This window comes from Pristis pectinata, chromosome 19 (assembly GCF_009764475.1).
Source record: "Pristis pectinata isolate sPriPec2 chromosome 19, sPriPec2.1.pri, whole genome shotgun sequence".
Classification (NCBI taxonomy): Eukaryota; Metazoa; Chordata; class Chondrichthyes; order Rhinopristiformes; family Pristidae; genus Pristis; species Pristis pectinata.
In genome coordinates, this window is record NC_067423.1 from 18756937 (window position 1) to 18783819 (window position 26883).

The window sequence follows — 26883 nt, forward strand, 5'->3', positions numbered from 1 at the left end:
CCCAGGAATCAATCAAGTGAAGCTTAATGTCACCCTTTCTAAGGCGGATGAAGCCCGCACACTGGTTCTGACAGCAGCCATGTGACTCATTGACCCCAGTAGTGAAGTGTGATTTGCTCCTCATTCTACTCAGGGTCAGGCTGTGCTGTGTTACCATGGATGAGCTGATAAAACAGACTGGTTGTTTCTGATGTCATTGTTACCAAAACCTTCTGTGCTGAAACTACAAACACAGTTCTTGTTTACCTCATTTCCAGATCACTGGGGGAGGGGGGAGGAGGGAGAAGGCTGCTGTAGCCAGGGTACATTGGACCAAGCCAGCAGAACTCAGGTAGCATTGACCCTACACACACATAAGCCCCCATCATTAGAGAGAATAGTATCTGTGGACTGAAGGGAATCGCCCTGCCTCTTCCAGACTGTGCCTTAAGCCCATTAGAAGATTGTTGCTCGTCTATTATCCAATAATACACAGTAACATTGGGGTTCAAGGGAGGGATGTAGTGAAGGGCTGAGGATGGAGAGAGAGCGACTATAGGCTTGGGGATGGAGGGAGAGGCACTGTAGAATTGGGGATGGAGGGAGAGAGAGATGCTAGGCTTGGGGATGGAGGGAGAGAGATGCTAGGATTGGAGATGGAGGGAGAGGCACTGTAGGATTCGGGATGGAGGGAGAGAGAGATGCTAGGCTTGGGGATGGAGGGAGAGAGACGCTAGGCCTGGGGATGGAGGGAGAGAGACGCTAGGCCTGGGGATGGAGGGAGAGAGATGTTAGGATTGGGGATGGAGGGAGAGGCACTGTAGGATTGGGGATGGAGGGAGAGAGACGCTAGGCCTGGGGATGGAGGGAGAGAGATGTTAGGATTGGGGATGGAGGGAGAGGCACTGTAGGATTGGGGATGGAGGGAGAGAGACGCTAGGATTGGGGATGGAGGGAGAGACACAAGGATTGGGGATGGAGGGAGAGACTTGCTAGGATTGGGGATGGAGGGAGAGACACTGTAGGATTGGGGATGGAAGGAGAGAGACAGGGATTGGGGATGTGGGATTGGAAATGAAGGAAAGAGATTGGGGATAGATGAAGAAAGAGAAATATTGAAGGCTTGGAGATAGAGAGAGAAAGATATTGTTGCACTGACGATAAACACCAACATACAGGGTGAGGATTAACATCCATTGAGATACAAACAGTAACAAAAGAGGTGGGGGAAGGGAGCATTAAAGATTACTGTGTGACTGTGCAGGGTGTTGGATTAATCTCAGGAGAGATCCATTTGTTAGAAGAGCCAATGTTACTTTACTCCTCCCTGTACTAGTGAGCTGGGAGCTGCAGGGCTCACCTCATTCACAGACTGTGACTCCTTATGTTCTGATCCCACTGAATTCAACTATCCCACTAAGAATGCAACTCTCTTCCTGAGAATGTGGCACTCCCTCAGCGAAGTTGACCTTCTTGTACATCCCCAAAGGAGAAACCATGCCCATATACATTTCTCTTAAAGTTTTATTAGACTGTTTACCTCGGGATCTGTTGAAGATTCAAGGTAGTTTGAATTATTGATTGACTCACACATCTCTTGGACTGGCGGAAACAGCCCAAAGGTCTCGTCCTGTGTTATAAACAGTGACCTGGAGGACAGCCCGATCTGAAAATATGCCCTGTAGGCCATCCTGATTCACAACCTGCGCTCAATCAATTCATGGCATCATTTGCTTCTGGCTTACTGAAGATTCCATTTCTTCGGTAGAAAGCAGTTTCCACCAAGGCCGATCGCCCAAAGCCTGGTTTCTTGTATTCAACATCATCCTCTGTTAGGAAAGAAGCACAGCAATTGATTGAACCACTCATCCCATTCCTGCAGGTGCTCACTCCTTCCTGATGCAGATTGTACAATAGTGCACACATGGAAGAGCACTGATCTCAGGGCTGTGATGCACAGCACAGCACAGCACAGGACAGAGCATGGCTCACTCTCCAAGTTCCATGCCTCCAACCTGAAATGTGCTCTGGGAAATAATACCACAAAGCTTTCCAATACAACACTAGTTGCCAAAAGCAGAATCATTTCAGCTCCAGGGCAGGCACTGACTGTGTTGCTCTTTGACTGAGGTTGAAAACAAGAATCAATCTCAGCAAACAGCACAAAAACAGGCCCTTCCACCCAACATGTCCACGGCAACAATCAAGTAAATTTCTGTGCAAATCTCATTTACCAGCCCTTGGCTTGTAGCCTCCTATACCTTGGTGATTCAAGTAGTCATCAAAATAGTTCTTAAATGTTGTGTGGGTACCTGAATACACTTCTGCTCCAAGGAAAACAAATCCAGTATATCAAACATCTCCCCATAACTGAAACGCTCTCAACATCTTGGTGAACCTCCTCTGCATCTTCTCCAGTGCAATCATGTCCTTCCTATGGTGAAGTAACCGAAACTACAAACAGTACTCCAGGTGTGGCCTAACCAATGTTTTATAAAGTTATACCATAACCACCCTGCTCATGTTCTGTATCCCACCTTCAGAGATCATTGGACTTGTACACCAAGATTCCTCTTTTCCCTAATACTCCCTAGGATCCTACACTATTCATTGTGCATGTTCCACTCTTACTGGTCCACCCAAAGTGCATCACCTCACTTATCAGGATTAAGTTTCACCTGACATTGCTCTGCCCACCTTACCAAGTGATCAATATTGTCCTGTAGCCTAAGACTACCCTCCTCAACAACACACTAAGTTTTGTCTTGTCTACACATTTACTAATCATACCTCCTGCAATCATATCAAATTCATTAATGCATATAACAAAGTGTTAGGGTCTGAACACTGATCCCCGTGATACACACTGGTCACAGGCTTCCAATCACAAAAATAACCCTCCACCTTCATCCCTGCCTCTTATTGTTAAACCTATTTTGAATTCAAATTTATCAATTTGCCTTGGATTGCAGGAGCTTTAACCTCTTGGACCAGCTTCTCATGTGGGAACTTGTCAAAGGCTTTTCTGAAGTTCATGTACGCTCTATCAACTGCACTGCCATTATCAATTCATTTTATTAACACTTCAAAAAATTAAATCAAATTGGTCAAACATGATCTTCCCTTTACAAAACATTGATGACTATCTTTGATTAATTCCTGCCTATACAGTGTAAAATAATCCCAGTGAACAGAATTTTTTTCTAATACCTTATCACTGACATTAGACTAACAGGCCTGTATTTGCCTGGCTTATTCCTGCTGCTCTAGAATAAAGCTAGTACGTTTGCTGTTCTCCAATCATCTGGTAACTCATCTCTGGCTAGCAAAATCTATGTCAAGGCCCCTAAATATTGCCTCCCATAGCAACCTTGGATACAATTCATCAGTCCTTGGAAATTTATCCACCTTTAAGCCAGCTAAGACACCCAATAGTTTTTAGTTTTTAGTTTTTTTTTAGTGATAACACGTTCTAGAATTTCACTGCCCCCCTTCTTGTGAATATGGATGAGGAATATTAATTTTAGACCTTAGCTACTTTCTGTGGCTTCACACAAAGATTGACACTTCAGTCCCTCATATACTTGTGAAGTGCTTTTGGATTTTCCTTAATCTAGTCCCCCAGTGATATTTTGTGCTCCCTCTTTGATCTCTTAATTTCTCAATACTTTCTATATTCCAGAAGGGCCTCCCGTTTTTGATTCTCAATACCAGCCATATGTTTCTTTTTACCCTTTATCCAAGCCTAGATATCATTTGACATCAAGGTTCCTCTGACTTTCTGATGTTACCTTTCACCCTATGGGAATGTATTGGTCCTGAACTCTCACTATTTCACATTTCAATGACTCCCACTTGTTGGAATGTAAACTTGCCTGTATGTAGCTGTTCCCAGTCTACTTTTGCCAGGTCTTGCCTTAGGATATTGAAATCAACCTTCCCCCATTTCGGGATCTTAATTTCTGATCCATCCTTCTCCTTTTCCATAACTATCTTGAAACTCAGTTGTGGTCAATACTGAAAGGACTTTACTTGGTATTTAGTCCATGCAGTACCTGCTTTGGAAGTATTTGATAGAGTTGTTCCAATGTTTGAGATTAACCTAATTTTAAAAATAAAATTTTATAAAAGAGCATGGAACTAAAGCATTTTGAAGGAGGGCTGATTATATTTAATTCAAATGGATGAAACTTTGCAGCCACCCCAAATGTATAGAATAGCAATGCTGCAAAAGAACACTGTGTGTCTGAATTGGATTGAAGTCCAGACAAACAGTGCTTTGGACAATGTTAGATTTGTGGCCTCAGAAGGAAGGTCAACTGCTGTCAATCCGCCTCCCCTTGCCAGTGGGATCAGCAGTCCTTCTGGAGTTTTGACCCTGCCACTAACCTCTCCCTGTGCAAAAACCTTGACCTCATCCCCTCCCCAGCAATACTGACTAGCATGCATCAATATGGAAACCCATTCCTGCCCTTCTTCATAACCCTGTATGGAAACTATTATCTTTGCCCAACAATACAGATCTCATCCTTCCCAATTAGCCTGGTCAACAGACTCTCACCTATTTTCCAGCCGTAATTCCAGGAAGAGGTGAGAGGGTACTCGTATTTCTCACTGGGGCCTTTCTTCATTCGGGCTTTTAGGTATAGATATCTGCCTTTGTCCTCTTTGGAGAATCCATCATACAGCAAGGCCCGCACCTCAGGGGTGACTGGCCTCATATCACTCAAAGCCATGGCTGGAGCTTGCTCTTCAGCTATCGAATCTTTCTGTTTTTCCTCCTCTGATGGGCTCCCCTCTTTTTCCTGCACTGCTGCTTCCTGTGTCTGGACGTCTATGTGCGGCAGTGTGGGTACTCTCTTGCGTTTGGTTTCTCTTGCTGGCGGCTTGCTGAGGTCTCCTTTGAAACGCCTCAACCAACACAACCTCAGCAGATCTTCTTTTGTGATGCTTTCTTTCCAGAAGTTTTGCAGCTGGGTGTCCATGTTGACTTTTCGCTCCATAATTGTGGGTCTTCAATAGGCCTTATTGCAGGTCTTGCAAAACATGGACACAAATATGGAGAGAGAGACAGGCACCAAAACCCAGTCTCCCTGCATACTGGTGAGATGTCCATGCTGGTATCTAAGCAATCAATATTACATTAACAATTGTAATGAGCAACAGGAAGTGACATGGACAATGAGACTGGCATAAAAGAGAGTGAACAGTGAGAAAAGATGGGAGGAAGTTTAGATGAAGCACAAACTTGTTGGGCAGAATGACCTGCTCCAGTATATCTTATGAAATCAGATGTAAAAAAAATCACAAAGGAAATCAGGACAAATCTCTTTACAGAGTTGTGGCAAAATGGAATTCGTTCCCACAAAGAGTAGTTAATGTATGGATACTATTAAGGAAAAGCTTGATAAGCACCAGGGGAAAAAAAAGCAATCAAAGGATACATTGATGAGCTTGGTTAATAGGTGAGAGGAGTTTTGAGTTGAGTATAAACACTCAAACATAAATCTATTGAGCAGAATAGTCTGTTTTGCTGTAGACTCTGTTGCTTAGAAATTCGTTCCCATTTGAGTAATATGATAACAGCTGGGCGTTCTATTCCACTTTCAACTAATGGCCGTTGTTCAACAGTCAATAAATCTACCCCTGCCAGAAACACAATTCAAGTTGATGCAGCCAAAAAGTTCCTCTGGCTTTCCTTTCATCAGCTGAAGGAAGTAAGAGCTCTGGGAGAGAGGATGGGCTTACTCTAGGGGTCTGGGAGGTGGTGTATGTCCTTAAGCTTCAGTGGTGAAGAGGGGCCTCTATGAGATCTGGTGCTGAGTGGAGATTGCCCTGATGTTTGGGGTTTGAGGATGGGTAAATACAAGGGCTCTTCAGAGCTGCCTACCCTGAAGGTCAGCTGTCCTGGGGCTTTGACTTTGAGTGTTCAATAGGATAGGCATAAAGGCAATGTTTCTACTTGTGGTGTTACCAAATCAAAGTCCATAAATTCAAAATAGACACTAACAATTCCAGTAAGGAATTCATGAGAACCTTCTTTATCCAAAGATAAGTTATTATTTGGAATACATTCCACAAAGAATCCTAGTAGAATAGTATTAATATGTTTACAGGGAAGCAAGATAAATGAATGACAGGGAAAGGAAGAGAATTGGAGTAGGAGTTTGAGTAGATTCATGTGGAGCACGAACACTAGCAGCGACCAGTTGGACCACATGGCCTGTGTCTGTGCTGTGGGCTCAATAGATTCCACATCAAATCATTTATCTCTAAATATTTCAAAATTCATTTGGCCTTTCTACATGGTGGTGCAACAATTAAAAAAGAGCCAGGACAAGATTGTGGTCATATTTAACAAGGATGCATAACTTACAAAGAATAACAGAATACTTACAGTGCCTGCAGTCTTAAGAATAAGTACAGTTTTAAGACCAATTAATCTCAAACAGATGTGGACAAACTGCATGGGTATATTTTTCTTATTAGAAGCCAGTGTACTAGAATGCATTGGTTTAATAAATTATAGCTTGGCAAACAGCATGTGCAGAGATGGGATAGTTGCTGTTTGCATGTGGGTGACAGGAGTTGGAACAATTACTTTGGCCAGCACTCTGAATTCTTGAGAATGCTGCTTACGAAGCAAACATCACTCCTCTGCAGACATCTCAAGCAGTAGTGCCAATGGAATTTTAATTCCAATCCATCCCAATCAAATTCTGTCACACTGGACTGGGCTTTAGTTACTTTTGAGGATTTTATTTTTAAAAAAGAGGAACCTGAGCCAATGGCTATTCCATTCCTGCACTACAAATACACACCCTTGCACAGAGCGTGCATTGCTGAGCAATGGCCAGAAGCCACATGTGGCGAGTGGCTTTCCTTTCCGTAAATTGTTAGGAAAAATAAATACTTGTATCATAACAGCCACGAGTGTTTCAGGCAGCTTTGGTGAACTTTTCCTTAAATTTTAAATTTCCTGTTCTATTTGTTTAGCAGACCCTTGTGTTCCCTACATTCATAAACCTACAAACCCTGATTGTAACTGTAGAGCATGTGGTTTGAACGGTTTGGGAAAGGTAAAACATGTGCAGCATGGCTGGAGGGCAAGCCTTCAATTAGAGCTCGCTGGATTATTGATCAAAATTACCTTCCACTTCCATAGGTCATCTTAATTTGTGCAATTGGATGTGAGTTTAATTATTACTGAGTCTGGGAGTCTTTCAAAGAATTAACAGTGTGGATATTACCTCAGAGGATACATCCAAATGACGGCTTAGAATGTCCCATTAATTACAGGTACCTTGACTCTCATATCATGGACAAGGCAGAACATAATCTTGATTTTCTTGTTCTATTACAGTTCCAGGGTTTGGAAGTCTATTTTATCAGAGAGGACTTAATCAAATTGCACAATCTCCAGTAGCCCTTGTCACCTGGTGATGCCTTCCAATATAGTAAAAGGTTAAATTTTCAATAGCAGCCCCTCCAGTCTTGGCTCCCAGAAATTTTATAAAGGCAGTTCACATAGGTGGCAGGGAAGTTACAATTAATCTACTATAAAATGACTGACAGGATGAGGAATGTAAAATATCACCAACCTGAAATTTAAACCAGATGTGCAGACAGTGTAGAGCACAGCAAGAACCCAAAAGACAAGCACAACACTGAGGAACATAAAGGGGCGTTAGGCAAAGTAGGCAAAAGAAAAACAGGTTTTAAAATGCTATGGAACAGGTTAAGAGATGAAATTCCACATCTGAGGGCTTTGACAGTGAAAGGCAAAGCTACCAACTGCCCTACAGTTAAAACTTGGGTTGTGCAAGATGACAGATTTGGATGATCAGAAATCTCAGAGGATTACAAAAGTGCGTGAGACTGTGGAAAGATTTGAAAATGAGAAGAATTTCACAATCCAGCATTGCCAGACCATGAGGTGATGGACAAATGGATAGACAGATTGTATTTTATTTTAATTCTTGATTTGTGAACTCCATCATTTCCTGTCATTCTTTATTTTCCTTGAGAAAATATTGGTGAGCTGTCTCTCTGAACTGCAGCTTAGGGAAGATGTCAAGTAAACAGACCAAAATTTTTTATTTAATTTAGATGAAAAATTTGTGAAATAATTCCAAGCTGGGTTAGTGTGTGGCTTAGAGAGAAACACAAGTAATCTCTCTCTCTATTCTTATAGCTCTTGTTCTTCTAAATGGGAGAGGCTACAGGCTTGGTGTGTAGATTGTAGCTGGAGTACCAAATAAGTATCCTGTTTTGTCCTGGCTGGTGTCAAACTTCATGAGTGTTCCCAGTGTAAAGTATTTCGTTACCTTCCTGCCTTATGCATTATAGATGGTAGAAATCACAAGATGAACCACTTCCTACAGATTACCCAGTCTTTGCCCTGCTCTTATGATAGCATTTGTGTGACCAATTAAGATTGTAATTAATAGGGACTGCCTGACAATTCTGACTGTTGATAGAGAAATTTGACAATGGATACTAAAAGGGGTGATATATAGATTCTCTCTTGTCGGAGATAGAATTTACCTGGAACCTGTGGCAATAACACCACTTGTCATTTTCCACCACAAACATAAATGATATTCAGGCACCGTTTCCTGTACAATTCAGCCTTGGATAAGCTGCTGTTTACCAGGTGGAAGATGGGCATAGTAGATGTTGGTTAGGAGAGCACTGGTACATTTAAGGAAACATAATCCAGTTAAGTATAATAAATGTAAAGGCAAGAGAAATAGTAAGCGGAACAAAACAGATTAAAAAGGATGTTGTGTCCAGTATAAAATCAGAAACCAAATACATAAGTGAACCTCCAATGTTAGTTTATTTATTGACATAACAATCAGGGACAAGCAACATAATAAATATACAACGTGAAGACTTGATAGGACCAGATCAGAACCACATCCAGCTTCTGTTAACTAGCACAAACCAAGACCTCAACACAGAATTTTCAGCACCAACCATCCTGTTTAGTGGCATGTAACCCAACTAAGAGCTTGGAGCTTGAACCCACCCTTTCAGCCTGAGTATCAGTGCTTTCTGCACAAACACCTCACAGCAGCCAATTACTAGCAGCTTTAATTTCAATTTTGATAACGTTTTCCCTCTTCCCTACTCCCTCCAATAGGCACGACACAGAGCAATCTCAAATATCAACAGTTAGCACAGGATTGATTTAAACTAGGGCAGGCACAGTACTGGCTACAGCCTAGAGCGCCACTTGAAACAGTCCCATCAAATACTCCCAGGGCTGGTACAGAATTGAATGGAAATTAAATCATGCTCAAAAATGCTTCAGTTGTGATTCCATTACTCATATTTGTAGTGGGTGAAAGGTCACTAAATGGTGGGTTGGGATCACCAGTTCACAGTGGGATTGCTTGCTGCAAAGTCTGGCTAGGATTTGACAGCAGAGGAATCAGCACTCTGCACGTTGGACCAGAGGAATCAACACTCTATACAACATATAATATGACAACACAGCGACGGGAGCCAGCAGCGATGCACGGCTGGCACTGTATAGTCCATCTACCGGAAGTCATCAGTACTGAACATTCCCTTGGCACGCCGGAGGATGGAGTCTTTGGAAGCATCGTACGGGTGCTCTTTTGATGGGATCTCCAGCACAGCAGGAATGGACAGTGTATGTGCATCAATGACGTGCCGAATCATTTCCGCAATGTACTGATTGATCAGAATGATCCCGATGTCATCACGACTCAAGAAACTTCTGCAGAGTAAAGAGAAACAAAGGCTCATTCTGAGCTTCTGGCAAAAACACAGAGTCAGGATCATAAGACGAGGTCAACTCATACCCAGCCTTCACAGGATCCATTTGAAAGCCCCAAACCCCAATCACCCAGAAGCTAGCTGTGAACAACTCCATTGCTTCACTGAATTTGACAGACAAAGCAAGACAGTTCTTGCTGTTAGAGGCACCTCTCCTTTAAGCAGGTCCATTACTGCAAAACTCACAACCACTAATGTGGGATTATTTCTGGGAACAGGAAAGATGGTGGACAAGAGAGAGCAAATGAAGCCCAGCCACTGCTGATGAAGACAGGGCTGGGGAAGAATGAAAAGGCATGCATGTTAGGGGAGGAGGTGAGCTAACCCAAGGCAAGGAGCAGACTGACGTAATGAAGTACAAGGACAGCACTGAATCATGTTTTCTCAATGCTAGGAGGAATCCACTTCCCCAAATGAACGGTCAGTCTCACTTTCAGAATTCCTCAGCTCCTGCTGAAAGATTTCACAATGCATCTGAAGCCTACACAGCAGGCAAAACCAGGACTGTGACCAGTCCCAGCTTCCAGTCTCACACACTCACACAAAGTCCAAGGTGGGAATGAAAGGGAAGCAGCGAGGACGCAGCACATGGTTGTTCTGCTCTCCCCATCTCACACCACTTGTCATTCTAGACGACTTAACTAAAATCCCCAGGGGGAAATCAGGGTCATAGCAAATTTACAACTCAGAAGATCTGACCAACCGAATCTCACCTTCCAGTACCAAGTGCATAGCCCTGCGTGTCATGGCACTTCAAGTACTTTTTAAAATATGGTTAGGGTTTCTATTTCTACCACACTTCTGGATGATGAGTTTCAGACCCCTTCCAACCTCTAGATGAAAAAAGTCTTCATCTCATCTCTAACCCTTTCAATAATGATTTTAAATCTATGCCCTCCACCAATTTTTAACCTCTCTACTAAAGGAAATTAGCCCCATTTACTCTTCCTAGGCCTCTCAATTAAATCTCTCCTCTGTTCCAAAGCTCTGTAAATCTCTGAACCAACTCCAGTGCAATCACACCTTTTCTGTAAGGTGACCAGTTCTATACACAGTACCCAAGCTGCAGGCTGACGTGTTGATGTAATATCCTCACTCTCACATTCTACATCTCAGCAAATAAAGGAAGGTGTTGTTTCTGTACACTACTCAATTATGGAACATCCCCACGCAGCAAATCCACAAACAAAATTCCCCCACTCCTCTGGATTAAACTCCCTTTGCCATCCTTCCACCCAATTGACTAAACTGTACGAAGGTATAGATGGTCTGAAGATTTCCTTCCTCACTCTTAATTACATGGCCAATTTTTGTATCAACTGCAAACTACTCTAGCATGCACTAAGTGTGAAGCATTAATGAATGCACCAAAAAAAAACAAGAGGCTAGGTACCAGGTACTAAAAACCACACTTATAGATCACAAAACACCCATCAACCTTTGGTTTCTGCCAATGAGCCAGTGTTGGATTTGGGAAATCACATGTCATGACCCAGTTTCCCGACCTCTCCTCGCCCAATCCAAATCCACAACTTCCTGATCAGACCAGCCCTTCTGCTCCAGCCTACAAGCAAATGCTAATGTCAGGAACTGGACTGCCAAATACTAGATGCACAGAGTAAACTCCCACAAACTGCAGTATGACTATGACAATCAGAACAAAAAACATCGTAGATAACCTTATGTGGATAAGGGGATAAATTCCAAGTCTGACTTAGCATTAATCATGCAAACAGCTCAGGCGAAAGACTCCCTAACACGGCTGCAGCCTCGAAACCAGCCCACCTCCCCCGGAGGCCGGGAGCTGCTCCCCGGCCCGAGTCCCCCCGGAGGCCGGAGACCGGGAGCTGCTCCCCGGCCCGAGTCCCCCCGGAGGCCGGGAGCTGCTCCCCGGCCCGAGTCCCCCCCGTCCCCCGGAGGCCGGGAGCTGCTCCCCGGCCCGAGTCCCCCTCCACCAGAGGCAGCCGCTCTCACTTGAAAGTCTCCTCGATTTCCGCCACGCTCGTCTCCTTCTCCACTACCAGAAAGTTGGGCCTCCGATTCTTGTTGAGCTCACCGATGCCGCCCAGCAGGAAGCCGGTGCAGGTGTCCTCGTCCCCCAACACCGCGATCAGTTTACCCCGAACCGCCATACCCGCCGGTCTCAGCCACCACCGAACACCCTCCCGCACCTCCCACTGCGCACATGCGCAGTTTTCTCCCTACATGCCCCTCAGCAACGTCACCCATTACGGCAACTAATCCTGGACTGAGCATGCGCGAATGCCGGACACTTTTGCCTCTCAGTGGCGTCACCCTTGACAGCTCTGCTTCAGTACTGAGCATGCGCGGTGAAACACACGCTTGGCATCCGAGCAAGCGCAGAGCAAGAGCGAATGCACGACGTTTTCACGAAGAGTATGGAACTATGGGGAGCGGTGTGGTTGTCAGAGGATGCAACCGGTTACAGCTTATTTGGAAATGTGGACAGAGTAGGTGGAGTTTACTCCGGCAAGTGTGAGGTTTTGCATTTTGAGAGGTCGAATGTAAGAGGAAAGTATACAGTGAATGGCAGGACCATAGGAGCATTGATGTGCAGAGGGACCTTGGAGTGCAAGTCCATTGTAGATAGGGTGGTAAAGAAAGTGTATGGCATTCTTCATTGGCTGGGGCATACAGTATCAATGTTGGGACGTCACGTTGCAGCTGTATAAAACTTCAGTTAGCCCACATATGGAGTATTGTGTGCCATTCTGGTTGCCCCATTACAGGAATGACGTGGAGGTTTTGGAGAGGATGCAGAAGGGTGTTGCCTGGATTAGAGGGTGTTTGGTGTAAGGAGAAGTTGGAGAATCTGCGATTATTTTCTTTGGAATGTCAGGGACTGAGAGGCAACCTGATAGGAGTATATAAAATTATGAGAGGCATAAAGAGAGTAGATAGAGTACTTTACTCAGGGTGGAAATGCCAAATGATAAAGGGCCTAGCTTTAAGGTGAGAGGAGAAAAGTTTAAAGGAGTTCTACAAGACAAGTTTTCATTTTACACAGAGAGTAGTAGGTGGTTGAAATGCTCTGCCAGAACAAATGATGGAAGCAGATACGATAGCAAAGTATAAGAGGAATTCAGATGGGCACATGGACGGGCAGGGAATGCAGGGATATAGACCACGTGCAGGCAGATGGGATTAGTTTAAATTGGAATCATAGTTGGTGTGGATATGATGAGCTGAAGGGCCTGTACCTGTGTTGTGCTGTTCGATGTTCTAAGTGGCATTTTACTTCCGCTTTGGCCCATCTGCAGCCTGCTGCATTGTTATAATCAGGCCCAGTGCAAGCTTGAGGAACTGCACCTCATCTTCCATCTGTGCACACAGCAACCTTTTGGATTCAACATCAGGTAATCGGCTTTCGATGTTCCTATCAAAGCTGGCCTCTTCTGCTGTAAGTCATCCATCTGCAATATTGCCTCAGTTTACGTCTCTCCATTATCACAGTATGAACTGCAAGGAATTGAGGGTTATGGGGAACTACCACAGAAGAGGAGTTGAGGCATGTGTAGATCAGTCATGATCATATTGAATGGTGGGGCAGGCTTGAGGGACCATCCTTCCCTCTGCTGTCTCTGCAACTTAAAATTAACTTCTTTTTCTCTTTTTTTCCACAATTCTGACAAAGGGTCTTTGACCTGAAACATTAACTCTGTTTCTCTTTCCACAGATGCTGCCTGACCTGCTGAATGTTACCAGCATTTTCTGTTTTGATTTTCAGTTACAAGAGAAGTATGCACCCTTGTCAAGGTTAGTATCTATTGCCAATCCTAAATGCCAAGATGGTGCTGGTATGCCACTTTTGTGAACCACTGCAGCTGGTGAAGTTACACTCAACAGTAATGATAGGAAGGAGGTCCAGAGGTTTCATCCCCCAGTAATGAAGAAACAGCAATGTATTTGCTAGTTAAGTAGATGGGTGATTTGGAGCTGACAGGTGTTGCTGCTCATATCCTTCGGTTGGTGGAGGTCACAACCTTAAGTGGGGGTTGAAGGACCCTTTTCAAGTTGTTACAGGTACATTTTTGGAGATGGTACACACTGTAGCCAAGTAAATATTTAGGGGAGGGGATGGGATGCCAATAAAGTGGAAATAAAATTAGAAAATGCTGGAAGTACTTGGGTAGGGCACCCTATGTGGAGACAGAAACAAGCTTAATGTTTCTGGTTAGTGATTTTTATATTGTCAAAATGAGAAAAATTAGAAATAAAACAAGCCTAAAAGGGAAGGGGCAAAGAGAACAAAAGGGCACGTGTGTGCTGAATGGAGACCAGGACAAATTGAATTGTGCAAACAGTGGTGATGCTACCAAGAGCAATTAATAAAGGAAGCGTGACCAGGAGGAGAATAATGAAATCTCAACAAACATGGAGAGAAAGAAAACTGAACACTAGAACTGTGAGGTAAAGGATTATTTGAAATTGTACCAACTTACCTTAAATTCATCATTAAGTCCTGAAGACTCATTGGGAAACAGAAATGTTATTCCTCAACCTTCTGTTAACTTTTAAGAAACAGGAGCAGGCACTTGGAGCCTACTGCACCATCCAGCATGATCATTGGTATTGGTTTATTATTGTCACTTGTACCGGGGTACAGTGAAAAACTTGTCTTGCTTACCGATCGTACAGGGAAATTCGTTACACAGTGCAGTTACATTGAGTCAGTACAGGTAAAAACAATAACAGTACAGAGTAAAGTTTGGGGACCAGAGGGATGAACCTCATTGGAGAATTAGATGGCTAGACTTTGATGCACCGAATGTCTGGGTCACAGCTACAGAGAAAGTGCAGTGCAATAAGCTGCAAGGTCATCGTGAGGTCAGAGTCCATCTCATCACCTAAGGGAACCATTCAATAGTCTTATCACATTGGGATAGAACTGTCCTTGAGCCTGGTGGTATGTGCCCGCAGGCTTCTGTATCTTCTTCCTGATGCAAGAGGAGAGAAGAGAGAATGACCCGGGTGGGTGGGGTCTTTGATTATGCTGGCTGCTTTGCCAAGGCAGCGAGAGGTAAAGACAGAGTCCAAGGAGGGGAGGCTGGTTTTCGTGACACGCTGGGCTGTGTCCACAACTCTCTTCAGTTTCTTGTGGTCCTGGGCAGAGCAGTTGCCATACAAAGCCGTGATACATCCAGATAGGATGCTTTCTATGGTGCATTGATAAAAGTTGGTGAGTGTCAAAGGGGACATACTGAATTTCTTTAGCCTCCTGAGGAAGTAGAGGTGCTGGTGAGCTTTCTTGGCTGTGGTATCTACATGATTTGACCAGGACAGGCTATTGGTGATGCTCACTCCCAGGAATTTGAAGCTCTCAACCCTATTGATCTCAGCACCGTTGATGTAGGCAGGTGCATGTACACCGCCCTCTTTCCTGAAGTCAATGACCAGCTCTTTTGTTGACATTAAGGGAAAGGTTGTTGTCATGACACCATGCCACTAAGCTCTCTATCTCCTTCCTGTACCCTGACTCATCGTTGTTTGAGATATGGCCTACAACGGTGGTATCATCTGCAAACTTGTAGATGGAGTTAGAGCAGAATCTAGCCACACAGTCATGAGTGTATAGGGAGTAGAGTGGAGGGCTGAGGACACAGCCTTGTGGGGCACCAGTGTTGAGGATAATCATGCCGGAGGTGTTGCTGCTTATCCTCACTGATTGTGGTCTGTTGGTCAGAAAGTCAAGGATCCAGTTGCAAAGGAAGGTGTTGAGTCCCAGGTCTCAGAGTTTGGTGATGAGTTTGCTTGGAATTATAGTATTGAAGGCAGAGCTGTAGTCAATAAACAATAGTCTAACGTAGGTGTCTTTACTGTCCAGATGCTCCAGAGCTGAGTGTAGGGTCAGGGAAATGGCGTCTGCTATAGCCTGTTTCAACGATAGGCGAATTGCAGTGGTCAAGATTGTCTGGTAGGCTGGAGTTGATGCGTGCCATGACCAACCTCTCAAAGCACTTCATGATGGTGGATGTCAGAGCCACTGGTCGGTAGTCATTGAGGCATGTTACCTTGCTTTTCTTCGGTACCGGGATGATAGTGGTCTTCTTAAAACAGGTGGGAACCTGGATTGAAGCAGGGAGAGGTTAAGTATGTCTGCAAATACTTCTGCCAGCTGATCAGCACAAGATCTGAGCACACGTCCAGGGACACCATCTGGGTCAGATGCTTTCCTCGTGTTCACTCTCCAGAAAACTGATCTTATGTCCTCGCCGGTGACCACGGGTTCAGTTGCATTGGAGGCTGTCAGAGTGGGTGGTGACAATCCACTTCCCTTCTGTTCAAAACGCGCATAGAATGCATTAAGTTCATCAGGAAGGGATGCGCTGTTGTTAACTATGCAGCCCGTCTTTGTCTTGATGGCTGGTCTGGGACTCTATTTTGGTATTGGTTTATTATTGTAACTTATACCGAGGTACAGTGGAAAAACTTGAATTGCATACCGATCGTACAGGTCAATTCATTACACAGTGCAGTTACATTGAGTTAGTACAGAGTGCATTGATGTAGTACAGGTAAAAACAGTAACAGTACAGAGTAAAGTGTCACAGCTACAGAGAAAGTGCAGTGCAATAAGGTGCAAGGTGACAACAAGGTAGATCGCGAGGTCAGAGTCCATCTCATCGTATAAGGGAACTGTTCAATAGTTTTATCACAGTGGGGTAGAAGCTGTCCTTAAGTCTGGTGGTATGTGCCCTCAAGCTCCTGTATCTTCTACCCGATGAAAGAGGAACCTGTATTGCCTCTTGGTATTCCTGATAGCTTTCCGAAGGTCATATCTTGATTTCTTGTACAGGTCAGGATCACCAGATTTGTGTGCAGCAGTCCTTGACTTCAGTAGGGAGTGGATCATGGCTGATCTTCTGCCTTAAACCCATTTTCTTGCACTATTCCTCTATCTCCTGATTCCCTTAGTATTCAGAAATCTGTTGATCTCTGTTTTGAATGAACTCAGCAGCTCCATAGCCCTCTGGGATAGGGAGTTCCAAGGATTCACCACCCTCTTAATGAAGATATTTCTCTTCATCTTGTCCCTAAATAGCCTTCTCCATATTCTGAGACTGTGACCTCTAGTTCTAGACTCATCAGCCAGAGGAAACCTCCAGCTTGTTCAGCCCAGAAAGAACTTTGTAAATTCTGTAATGAGATCTCCTCTCATTCTTTGAAATTCTGGAGAATACAGGCCTCACGTACTCAATCTCTGCTTACAGGGCAACCTGCCATCCCTGGAATAAATACACTGAATCGTCACTGCACTTCTGCTATGGCAAATACATCCTTTCTTTAGTAAGGAGTTAGAACTAAACACAACACAGAGCAGTGGTATACTCCTCCTACTGGAAGTGGGAGATCACGGACATTTTCAATGTCCCTGGTGACTATACCTGAAGGAAGTGTGTCCAGCTCCAGTTCCAATCCAACCACATAGAGCAGTTCGAGCTGCAGTGGGACTCATTATGGAGCATCCATGATGTAGAAAATGTGGTAAATGGTACTGTACATTTGGTGAGTTACTCACACCACATATACAAAAATAAAAAAGATGTGTGACCATCAGGAAGGACGGTAAGTGCAGCCAGAGAGTGCAGCAGTCCCCTGTGGTCATTCCCCTCTCAAACAGGTATGCTGTTTTGGATACTGTTGTGGGAATGGTCTCTCGGAAGAAAGCAACAGCAGCAGCCACAGCCAAATTCAGGGTAGCACAGCTGGCTCTGATGCATGACAGTGGAGGGAAAAGTCTAGGTGAGTTTTAGTTGTGGGGGATTTGTTCTTGAGGGAGATAGCCAGAGGTTTCTGTGCCAAGAGTGAGACTCCAGAATGGTAGATTGGCTCCCTGGTACCAGGTTTAGGAATGTCTTGGTCTGGGTAGAGAACAATCTGAAGGCGGAGGAAGAACAGCCAGGGATTGTAGTGCACATTGGTATTAGCAACAAAGGTAGAAAGAGGGATGAGGTCCTGCAGGGTGAACTTAGGGAGTTTAGAAGGTTAAGAAGCAGGGCCTGTAGGGTCATGATTGCAGGATTACTCCTGGTGCACATGCTAGTGAGGGTGAAGATAGGATAGGACAGATAAATGTGTGGCTAAAGACCTGGTGCAGGAAGAGGGCTTTAGATTCTTGGGATTGTTTCCGGATCAGGTGGGACCTATACAAGAAGGACAGGTTACACCTAAACTGGGACAGGATCAATATCCATACAGGGAGGTTTGCTGCTGCTGCTTGGGAGGATTTAAACTAATTTAGCAGGGAGGTGGGAAACTCAGTAGCAAAGTGGCAGATGGAGAGATTGACTAGCATACATAAAGCTTAGGCAGCAGGGATCAGATAGGGCTCTTGAGGATTATAGGGTAGCAAGGAAGGAACTTAAGAAGGGGCTGAGGAGAGCAAGAAGGGGACATGAAAAGGCCTTGGCGAGTAGGGTTAAGGAAATTCCCAAGGCTTTTTTCACTTATGTGACAGTGTTGGTAAAGTTAATGTTCTAGAGCATGTTGATATCAAGAGAGAGGATGTGTTGGAGCTGTTAGAAAATATTAGGACAGATAAGTCCCTGGGGCCTGACGGAATATTCCCCAGGCTGCTCCACAAGGCGAGGGAGGAGATTGCTGAACCTTTGGCTAGGATCTTTGAGTCCTCGTTGTCCACGGGAATGGTACCAGAGGATTGAAGGGTGGCAAATGTTGCCCCCTTATTCAAAAAAGGTAGTAGGGATAGTCCAGGGAATTATAGACCAGTGATCCTTACGTCTGTGGTGGACAAGCTGTTGGAAAAGATTCTTAGAGATAGGATCTATGGGCATTTAGAGAATCATAGTCTGATTAAGGACAGCCAGCATGGCTTTGTGAAGGGCAGATCATGTCTCACAAGCCTGATAGTGTTCTTTGAGGAGGTGACCAGACAGATTGATGAGGGTAGTGCAGTGGATGTGGTCTACATGGATTTTAGTAAGGCATTTGACAAGATTCCACATGGTAGGCTTCTTCAGAAGGTCAGAGGGCATGGGATCCAGGGAAGCTTGGCTGTGTGGATTCAGAATTGGCTTGCCTGTAGAAAGCAGAGGGTTGTGGTAGAGGGAGTGCATTCAGATTGGAGGGCTGTGACTAGCGGTGTCCCACAGGGATCGGTTCTGGGACCTCTGCTTTTCATGATTTTTATTAATGACCTGGATGAGAGGGTAGAAGGGTGGGTTGGCAAATTTGCAGACAACACAAAGGTTGGTGGTGTTGTGGATACTGTGGAGGATTGCTGAAGATTGCAAAGGGACATTGATAGGATGCAGAGCTGGGCTGAGAAGTGGCAGATGGAGTTCAATCTGGAGAAGTGTGAGGTGGTACACTTTGGAAGGACAAACTCCAAGGCAGAGTACAAAGTTCATGGCAGGATTCTGGGTAGTGTGGAGGAACAGAGGCATCTGGAGGTTCATATCCATAGATCACTGAAAGTTGCTTCACAGGTGGATAGGGTAATTAAGAAAGCTTATGGGATGTTAGCTTTCATAAGTCGTGGGATCGAGTTTAAGAGCCGCGAGGTAATGATGCAGCTCTATAAAACTCTGGTTAGACCACACTTAGAGTACTGTGTCCAGTTCTGGTTGCCTCATTATAGAAAGAATGTGGAAGTGTGGGAAAGGGTGCAGAGGAGATTTACCAGGATGCTGCCTGGTTGAGAGAATATGCATTATGAGGAGAGACTAAGGGAGCTAGGGCTTTACTCATTGGAGAGAAGGAGGTTGAGAGGAGACATGATAGAGGTGTATAAAATATTAAGAGGAATAGATAGAGTGGACAGCCAGCGCCTCTTTCCCAAGGCACCAATGCTCAATACAAGAGGGCATGGCTTTAAAGTAATGGGTGGGAAGTTCAAGGGAGATATCAGAGGAAGGATTTTTACCCAGAGAGTGGTTGGGGCATGGAATGCGCTGCCTGGGGTGGTGGTGGAGGCAGGTACATTGGTCAAATTCAAGAGATTACTAGATAAGCATATGGAGGAAATTAGAATAGAGGGATATGTGGGAGGAAGGGGTTAGATAGTCTTAGGTGAGGTTTAAAGGTCGGCACAACATTCTGGACCGAAGGGCCTGTATTGTGCTGTACTTTTCTATGATTCTATGACTCAAATGTAGAGGGTAAATCAAGCAAGTACAGTTGGCAGAGCAGACAGAGACAGGTTAGGGAGCATAGTGGGTTGCCAGTAGGCGCAAATCCATTTACTTTAATGCAAGCAGCCTCGCAGGTAAATTAGGTGAGTTTAGAACATGAATCGGCACACGAAATTATGATATTAGCATTTTTTGTAGAGTTCAGATTTATTGTCATGGGTAGGCATACCCAGGTATAATCACCATGAAGATTTGCTTTTGGAGCAGCAGCACAGTACGTTACAAACATGACAAATCTAAATTACATAAACTTAACATAAATTGTACATAATTTACATGACAAAGTACCATAGAACCATACAGCACAAAACAGGCCCTTCGGCCCACCATGTTGTGCCGTCCATCAAACCACCCTCACACTGCCTAACCCCTTCCTCCCGCATATCCCCCCATCCCACACTCCTCCATATGCCTATCCAACAAGCTCTTGAACCTGTCCAATGTATCTGCCTCCACCACCACCCCAGGCAGTGCATTCCATGCACCAACCACTCTCTGGGTGAAAAACCTCCCCCTGACATCTCCCCTGAACCTCCCACCCATAACCTTAAAGCCATGCCCTCTCGTCTTGAGCATTGGTGCCCTGGGAAGGAGGCGCTGACTGTCTACTCTATCTATTCCTCTCAGTATTTTATATACCTCTATCATGTCTCCTCTCATCCTCCTCCTTCCCAGTGAATAAAGCCCTAGCACCTTAAGCCTCTCCTCATATTCAATACTCTCTAATCCAGGAAGCATCCTGGTAAATCTCTGCACCCTCTCCAACGCCTCCACATCCTTCCTATAATGAGGTGACCAGAACTGAACACAGTACTCTAAGTGTGGCCTAACTAGAGTTTTGTAAAGCTGCATCATCACCTCGCGGCTCTTAAACTCAATCCCGCGATTTATGAAAGCCAACATCCCATTGGCCTTCTTAACTGCTCTTTCCACCTGTGAGGCAACTTTCAATGAACTGTGAATATGAACCCCCAGATCCCTCTGCTCCTCCACACTGCCAAGTACCTTGCCATTTACCCAGTACTCTGCCCTGGAGTTTGTCCTTCCAAAGTGTACCACCTCACACTTCTCCAGATTGAACTCCATCTGCCTCTTGTCAGCTCAGCTCTGCACCCTATCAATATCCCTCTGTAAGCTCCGACAGCCCTCCACACTATCCACAACACCGCCGACCTTAGTGTCGTCCGCAAACTTACTAACCCAGCCCTCCACCCCCTCATCTAAGTCATCTATAAATATCACAAAAAGTAGAGGTCCCAGAACCGATCCCTGCGGGACACCACTAGTCACTGCCTTCCAATCCGAGGGCACTCCTTCCACCACAACCCTCTGCTTTCTACATGCAAGCTAATTCCTAATCCACACAGCCAAGCTTCCTTGGATCCCTTGGCCTCTGACCTTCTGAAGAAGCCTACCATGAGGAACCTTATCAAACGCCTTACTAAAATCCATGTAAACCACATCCACCGCACTGCCCTCATCAATCTTCCTGGTCACCTCCTCAAAGAACTCTCTCAGGCTTGTGAGGCAAGATCTTCCCTTCACAAAGCCATGCTGGCTGTCCCTAATCAGTCCATGATTCTCTAGGTGTTCATAAATCCTATCCCTTAGAATCCTTTCTAACAGCTTACCCACCACAGACATGAGACTCACCGGTCTATAATTCCCTGGCCTATCCCTATTACCTTTTTTGAACAAGGGGACAACATTCGCAACCCTCCAATCCTCCGGCACCATCCCCGTGGACAATGAGGACTCAAAGATCCTTACCAGCGGTTCAACAATCTCCTCCCTAGCCTCTCGAAGCAGCCTGGGGCAAATCCCGTCAGGCCCCAGAGATTTATCTGTCTTAATATTATTTAACAACTTCAACACATCCTCTCTCTTGATATCTACAACCTCGAGAACATTACCCCTACCAGCACTCCCTTCCACGTCATCAAGACCCCTCTCCTTGGTGAATACCGAAGAGAAGTATTAATTGAGAACCTCACCCACTTCCACAGCTTCCAGGCACATCTTCCCACCTTTGTCTTTAGTCGGACCTACCTTTACCCTAGCCATCCTCCTACCCTTCATGTACTTGAAAAAGGCCTTGGGATTTTCCTTAACCCTACTAGCCAAAGCCTTTTCATGACCCCTTCTAGCTCTCCTCAGCCCTTTCTTAAATTCCTTCCTCGCTACCCTATATTCCTCACGGGCCCTGTCTGAACCTTGCTGCTTATACCTCACGTACACTACCTTCTTCTCCCTAACAAGTCGTTCCACCTCTCTCGTCACCCACGGTTCCTTCACCCTGCCATTCCTTCTCTGCCTCACCGGGACATATTTATCCCTAACATCCTGCATAAGATCCCTGAACATCGACCACATCTCCATAGTACATTTTCCTTCAAAAAGGACATCCCAATTTACACTCCCAAGTTCTCTCCTTATAGCCTCATAGTTCGCCCTTCCCCATTAAAAATCCTCTTGTCCTCTCTGCACCTGTCCCTGTCCATGACAATTTTAAAGGTTATGGAGCAATGGTCACTGTCCCCCAAATGCTCACCCACCAATAGATCCTTCACCTGTCCCGGTTCATTTCCTAAAACTAGATCTAACATGGCATTCCCTCTAGTCGGCCTGTCAACATACTGCGTCAGGAATCCCTCCTGGACACATTTAACAAATTCCGGCCTATCTAAACCTTTGGCACTAAGCAGGTTCCAATCTATATTTGGGAAGTTGAAGTCTCCCATTATAACAACCCTGTTATTTTTGCTTATCTCCAAACACTGCCTGCCAATCTGCTCTTCTATATCTCTACTGCTACGGGGGGGGGCCTATAGAATACTCCTAGTAGAGTAACTGCTCCTTTCTTGTTCCTTAATTCCACCCATACGGACTCTAGAGATGATCCTTCTACAACATCCATCTTTTCCACAGCCGTAACAGTGTCCCTGACCAGTATCGCCACCCCTCCTCCTCTTCTCCCCCCTCCCTATCCCTCTTAAAACACCGAAAACCAGGAATATTCAATATCCACTCCTCTCCTGACGTCAGCCACGTCTCAGTAATAGCCACGATATCATAGTCCCCCATACTTATCCAAGCCCTCAGTTCATCCCCCTTATTCCTGACACTTCTTGCATTTAAGTAAACACACTTCAGTCCATCTGCCTTACTACTTTTATAGCCTGTATTCTGCTTCTCCTTCCTCAAAGCCTCTCTACCTGTTAGATCTGACTTTTCCCCATCCCCTTCTTCCTCTGACCTACTCCTCCGGTTCCCTTCCCCCTCACAAACTAGTTTAAACCCTCCCGAACCATCCTAGCAAATCTCGCCGCAAGGATATTGGCCCCCTTCTGGTAAACTAAACTAGACATAAGAACATTCGTGCAAATTGAGGGAAATATTGTCAGAGGTTGAATTAGGATTTTTCAGGTCAGTTCAAGAACTTGATGGCAGTGGGGAAGAAGCTGCTGTTGAACCTTGAGGTGTGGGTCTTCAGGCTCCTGTACCTTCTGCCTGATAGCAGCAATGAGAAGAGTGAACGGCCCAGATGGTGGGGTCTTCCTGATGTTGTCTTCCTGAGACATTTTGTAGATGTCCTTGATGGTGGAGAGAGCTGTACCTGTGATGAAAACGGGCTGAGTCCACCACCCTCTGTAGCCTCTTGCATTCCTGTGCATTGGAGTCATTCAGGCCTTGATGCAAGTCAGAATGCTTTCCATCAGTCACATGTCATTGAATGAAGGGCAGGATTGGCAGCTTAATGTTCTGGGGTACAGAAGTTTCAGAGGGGTTGCAAAAGAGGATGGGGGAATCACACTTCTGTGATTATGGAAAACATCACAGCATTACATAGAGAGGATATCCTGGAGGGATCATCGAATGAGGCCATGTGATAGAACTTGGAAATAAGAGAGGGGCATTTACCTTGCTGGGATTATACTAGAGGCTGCTCAATAGAGGAGTGAGAAGTATGTAAACAAATCACAGAAAGGTGTAAAAGGAAAAGGGTTATAGTAGTTGGTATTTTAACTTTCCCAACATTGACTGAGATTGCCTTAGTGCAAGGGGTTTAGAGGGGTGTAATTACTTAAATGCATCCAAGGTAGTTCTTTGAGACGATGTGTAGACAGCCCCTTCTCTGGTAGGACTATACTTGACCTTATCTTGGGAAACAAAACTAAGCAGATAGTGGAAGTGTCATTTGGGGAACATCTTGGAAATAGTGACCGTAATTCTGTAAGTTTCAAGGTGGTTAAGAAAAGGGATAAAGTTAGTTCTTAAGTTAATGTTCTAAACTGGGGGATGGTGGATTTCAGTAACATAGGAGAGGACCTGCCAAGGGTAGATTGGAAGTAGATGTTGTGGATAAAGCAACATCTGACAAGTGGGGTCCTTTAAAAGAGAGTTAGCAAGTCAGGGCCATGTTCAACAAAGGTGAAAGACAAAGATGGCAAGATTAAAGAACCTTGATAATTAAGTGTATTGAAGGTTTGATTGGGGGTGGGGGGGATGGGGTTAAGGACGAAGCATGTACTGGTACAGGCAACTGAAATTGAGTGAATCTCTTAAGAAATATAGAGGTTATAGGGGAGTACTTAAGAAAAAAAAATTAGGTCAGTAAAAACAGGCCATGAAATATCCTTGCCAGGTAAGATTAAGAAGAATTCTGTCATTTTATAAGTATAATTGGGCAAGAGGGTAGCTAGGAAAAGAGTGGGTCCCACACGGCCCAGAGGGGTAATCTTTGTGCAGATCCAGGGGGTGTGAGAATGATATTAAAATAGGTGGTATCATAGAGAGTGAAGAAAGTTATCAAAAATTACAGGGGGATCTTGATCAGCTGGGTAAGTGGGCCAAGAATGGCAAATGACATTCAATCCAGATAAGTGTGAGATGTTGCACTTTGGGGAGTCAAACCAGGGTAGAACTTATACAGTGAATGTTAGCACCCTGAGGAGTGTTGTGGAACATAGGAGTACAGGTACATAGTTCCCTAAAGGTGGTGTCACAGGTGGACAGGATGGTGAACAAGGTGTTTGGCACACTGGCCTTCATCAATCAGGGCACTGAGTGTAGGGGTTGGGATGTTATGATGCAGTTGTACAAGATGTTGGAGAGGCTACAACTGACACTCAACGGTGTACAGGTTTGGTCACCCTTTTATTGGAAATATGTCATTAAGCTGGAAATTTTATTGGAAATATGTCATTACACAGAGAATGGTGGGTGCGTGGAATGCACTGCCTGCAGAGATTGGGGGGGCAGATACATTAGGGACATTTAAGAGACTCTTAGATAGACACATGAATGATAGAAAAATAGGAGGCGATGTGGGAGGGAAGGGTTAGATAGATCTTAGAGCAAGATAAAATGTTGGCACAACATTGTGGGCCGAGGGGCCTGTACTATGCTGTAGTGTTCTATGTTCTATAAAGAGTGCAAAGAAGATTTACAAGAACATTGCCAGGACTTGAGGGCCTGAGTTATAGGGAAAGGTTGGGCAGGCTAGGTCTCTATTCCTTGGAACATAGGGGACAGGTGATGTTATAGACATGTATGAAATCATGAGGGGCATAGATCAGGCGAATGCACAGTTTTTTTTCCAGGGAACTAAAAACTAGAGGGCATAGGCCTTCTAGTGAGAGGGAAAAGATTTAAAGGAGACCTGAGGGGCAACTTCTTCACATAGAGGGTGGTGCATATGTGGACTGAGCTGCCAGAGAAAATAGTCGAGGCAAGTATAATAACAATATTTAAAAGACATTTGAATAAGTACATGGATAGGAAAGGTTTAGAGGGATATGGGCCAAACATAGTCAACATGGACAATTTGGGCTGAAGGGCCTGTTTCTACGTTGTATCGCTCTGTGGGAGAGGTTTTAAATGAATACTACTTGTCTATATTTGCCAAGAAGGATGGTGAATTTAGGGAGGGATAAGTTGATGGTCCAGAACATGTCAGTATTAAGTAGGTGGAACACATTAGGGTTCTTGGATCTCATCTAACCCTGGGGATTTATCCATGCTATGGGGCCTGGATGGAGATTTTGCATCTTTATCAGCCATTGGAGAGATACAAGAAAACTGGAGAATAGCTAATGTTCCTTTATTTAAGCAAGCAGGATAAGCCAGGTAACTACAGACTTATGACCTTGATGTCAGTGGTAGAGAAACTGGAGAAAATTCTAAAGGACAGGATTTATGTACATTTGGAAAGACAGGGCTGATTAGGGATAGTCCATATGACTTTATTCTGGGGAAATCCTGTCTCTCTAATTTGAGGGGTTTTTTTGAGGTGGTAACAAAGGAGATTGATTGAAGGTAGGATGGCAGATATGAACTTTAGTGCATTTGACAAGGTCCCACATGATTGGCTGGTCCAGAAGTTTGAGATATTGGGATCAAAGGTGAGCTGGGTAATTGGATCCAAAATTGGCTTAGTGGTCAGAGGAAAGTGGTGGATGTTTTACTTATTGGAAGTCTGAACAGTGGTGTAGCACAGGGTTTGATGCTGGGACCTTTGCTGCTTGATTTTTTTTTAAAAATGACTTGAATATGAATGTAGGAGGTACAATTTGACAAGGTTGCTGATAATAAAAAAATGGTGTGTGTAGCAAGGATATAGATCAGAGGGAAAGTTGGACAGAGCATCGAAGATGGAATTTAACCCCAACTAGTGCAAGGTGATGGATTTTGAGTAGGTCACAAAGAGATAAGAACAGCAGAGACTTAGTTTCAAACCCATATTCCTTGAAAGGGATAAATCAGGCAGCTGGAGTGATGAGTGGTATGACATGCGTGCCTTCATAGGTTGGTACATAGAATAAGAGCCAAGATGAACGTCATAAGATTGAAGTGTAGATAGTTGATCTTCTTCCCATGGTAGGGGTATCAAAAACAAAAAGGCAATAGGTTTAAAGTG

The 26883-nt window shown here is 44.6% G+C and overlaps 2 protein-coding genes across 2 annotated transcripts; both read right to left on the bottom strand.

Moving 5' to 3' along the window:
- Positions 1–1692: 1692 nt before the first annotated feature.
- Positions 1693–4964, bottom strand: LOC127580555 (protein ATP6V1FNB-like). Its single transcript, XM_052034142.1, has 2 exons — positions 4541–4964; positions 1693–1808 (listed from the first exon to the last, which is right to left on the bottom strand). Exons 1-2 carry the CDS (start codon positions 4962–4964, stop codon positions 1693–1695), a joined length of 540 nt encoding a protein of 179 aa, XP_051890102.1.
- Positions 4965–8802: 3838 nt separating this feature from the next.
- atp6v1f (ATPase H+ transporting V1 subunit F) lies at positions 8803–11986 on the bottom strand. The gene is made up of 2 exons (XM_052033930.1): positions 11764–11986; positions 8803–9730 (listed from the first exon to the last, which is right to left on the bottom strand). The coding sequence occupies exons 1-2, from the start codon at positions 11919–11921 to the stop codon at positions 9529–9531; spliced, it is 360 nt and encodes a 119-aa protein (XP_051889890.1). The 5' UTR covers positions 11922–11986; the 3' UTR covers positions 8803–9528.
- Positions 11987–26883: the final 14897 nt, after the last annotated feature.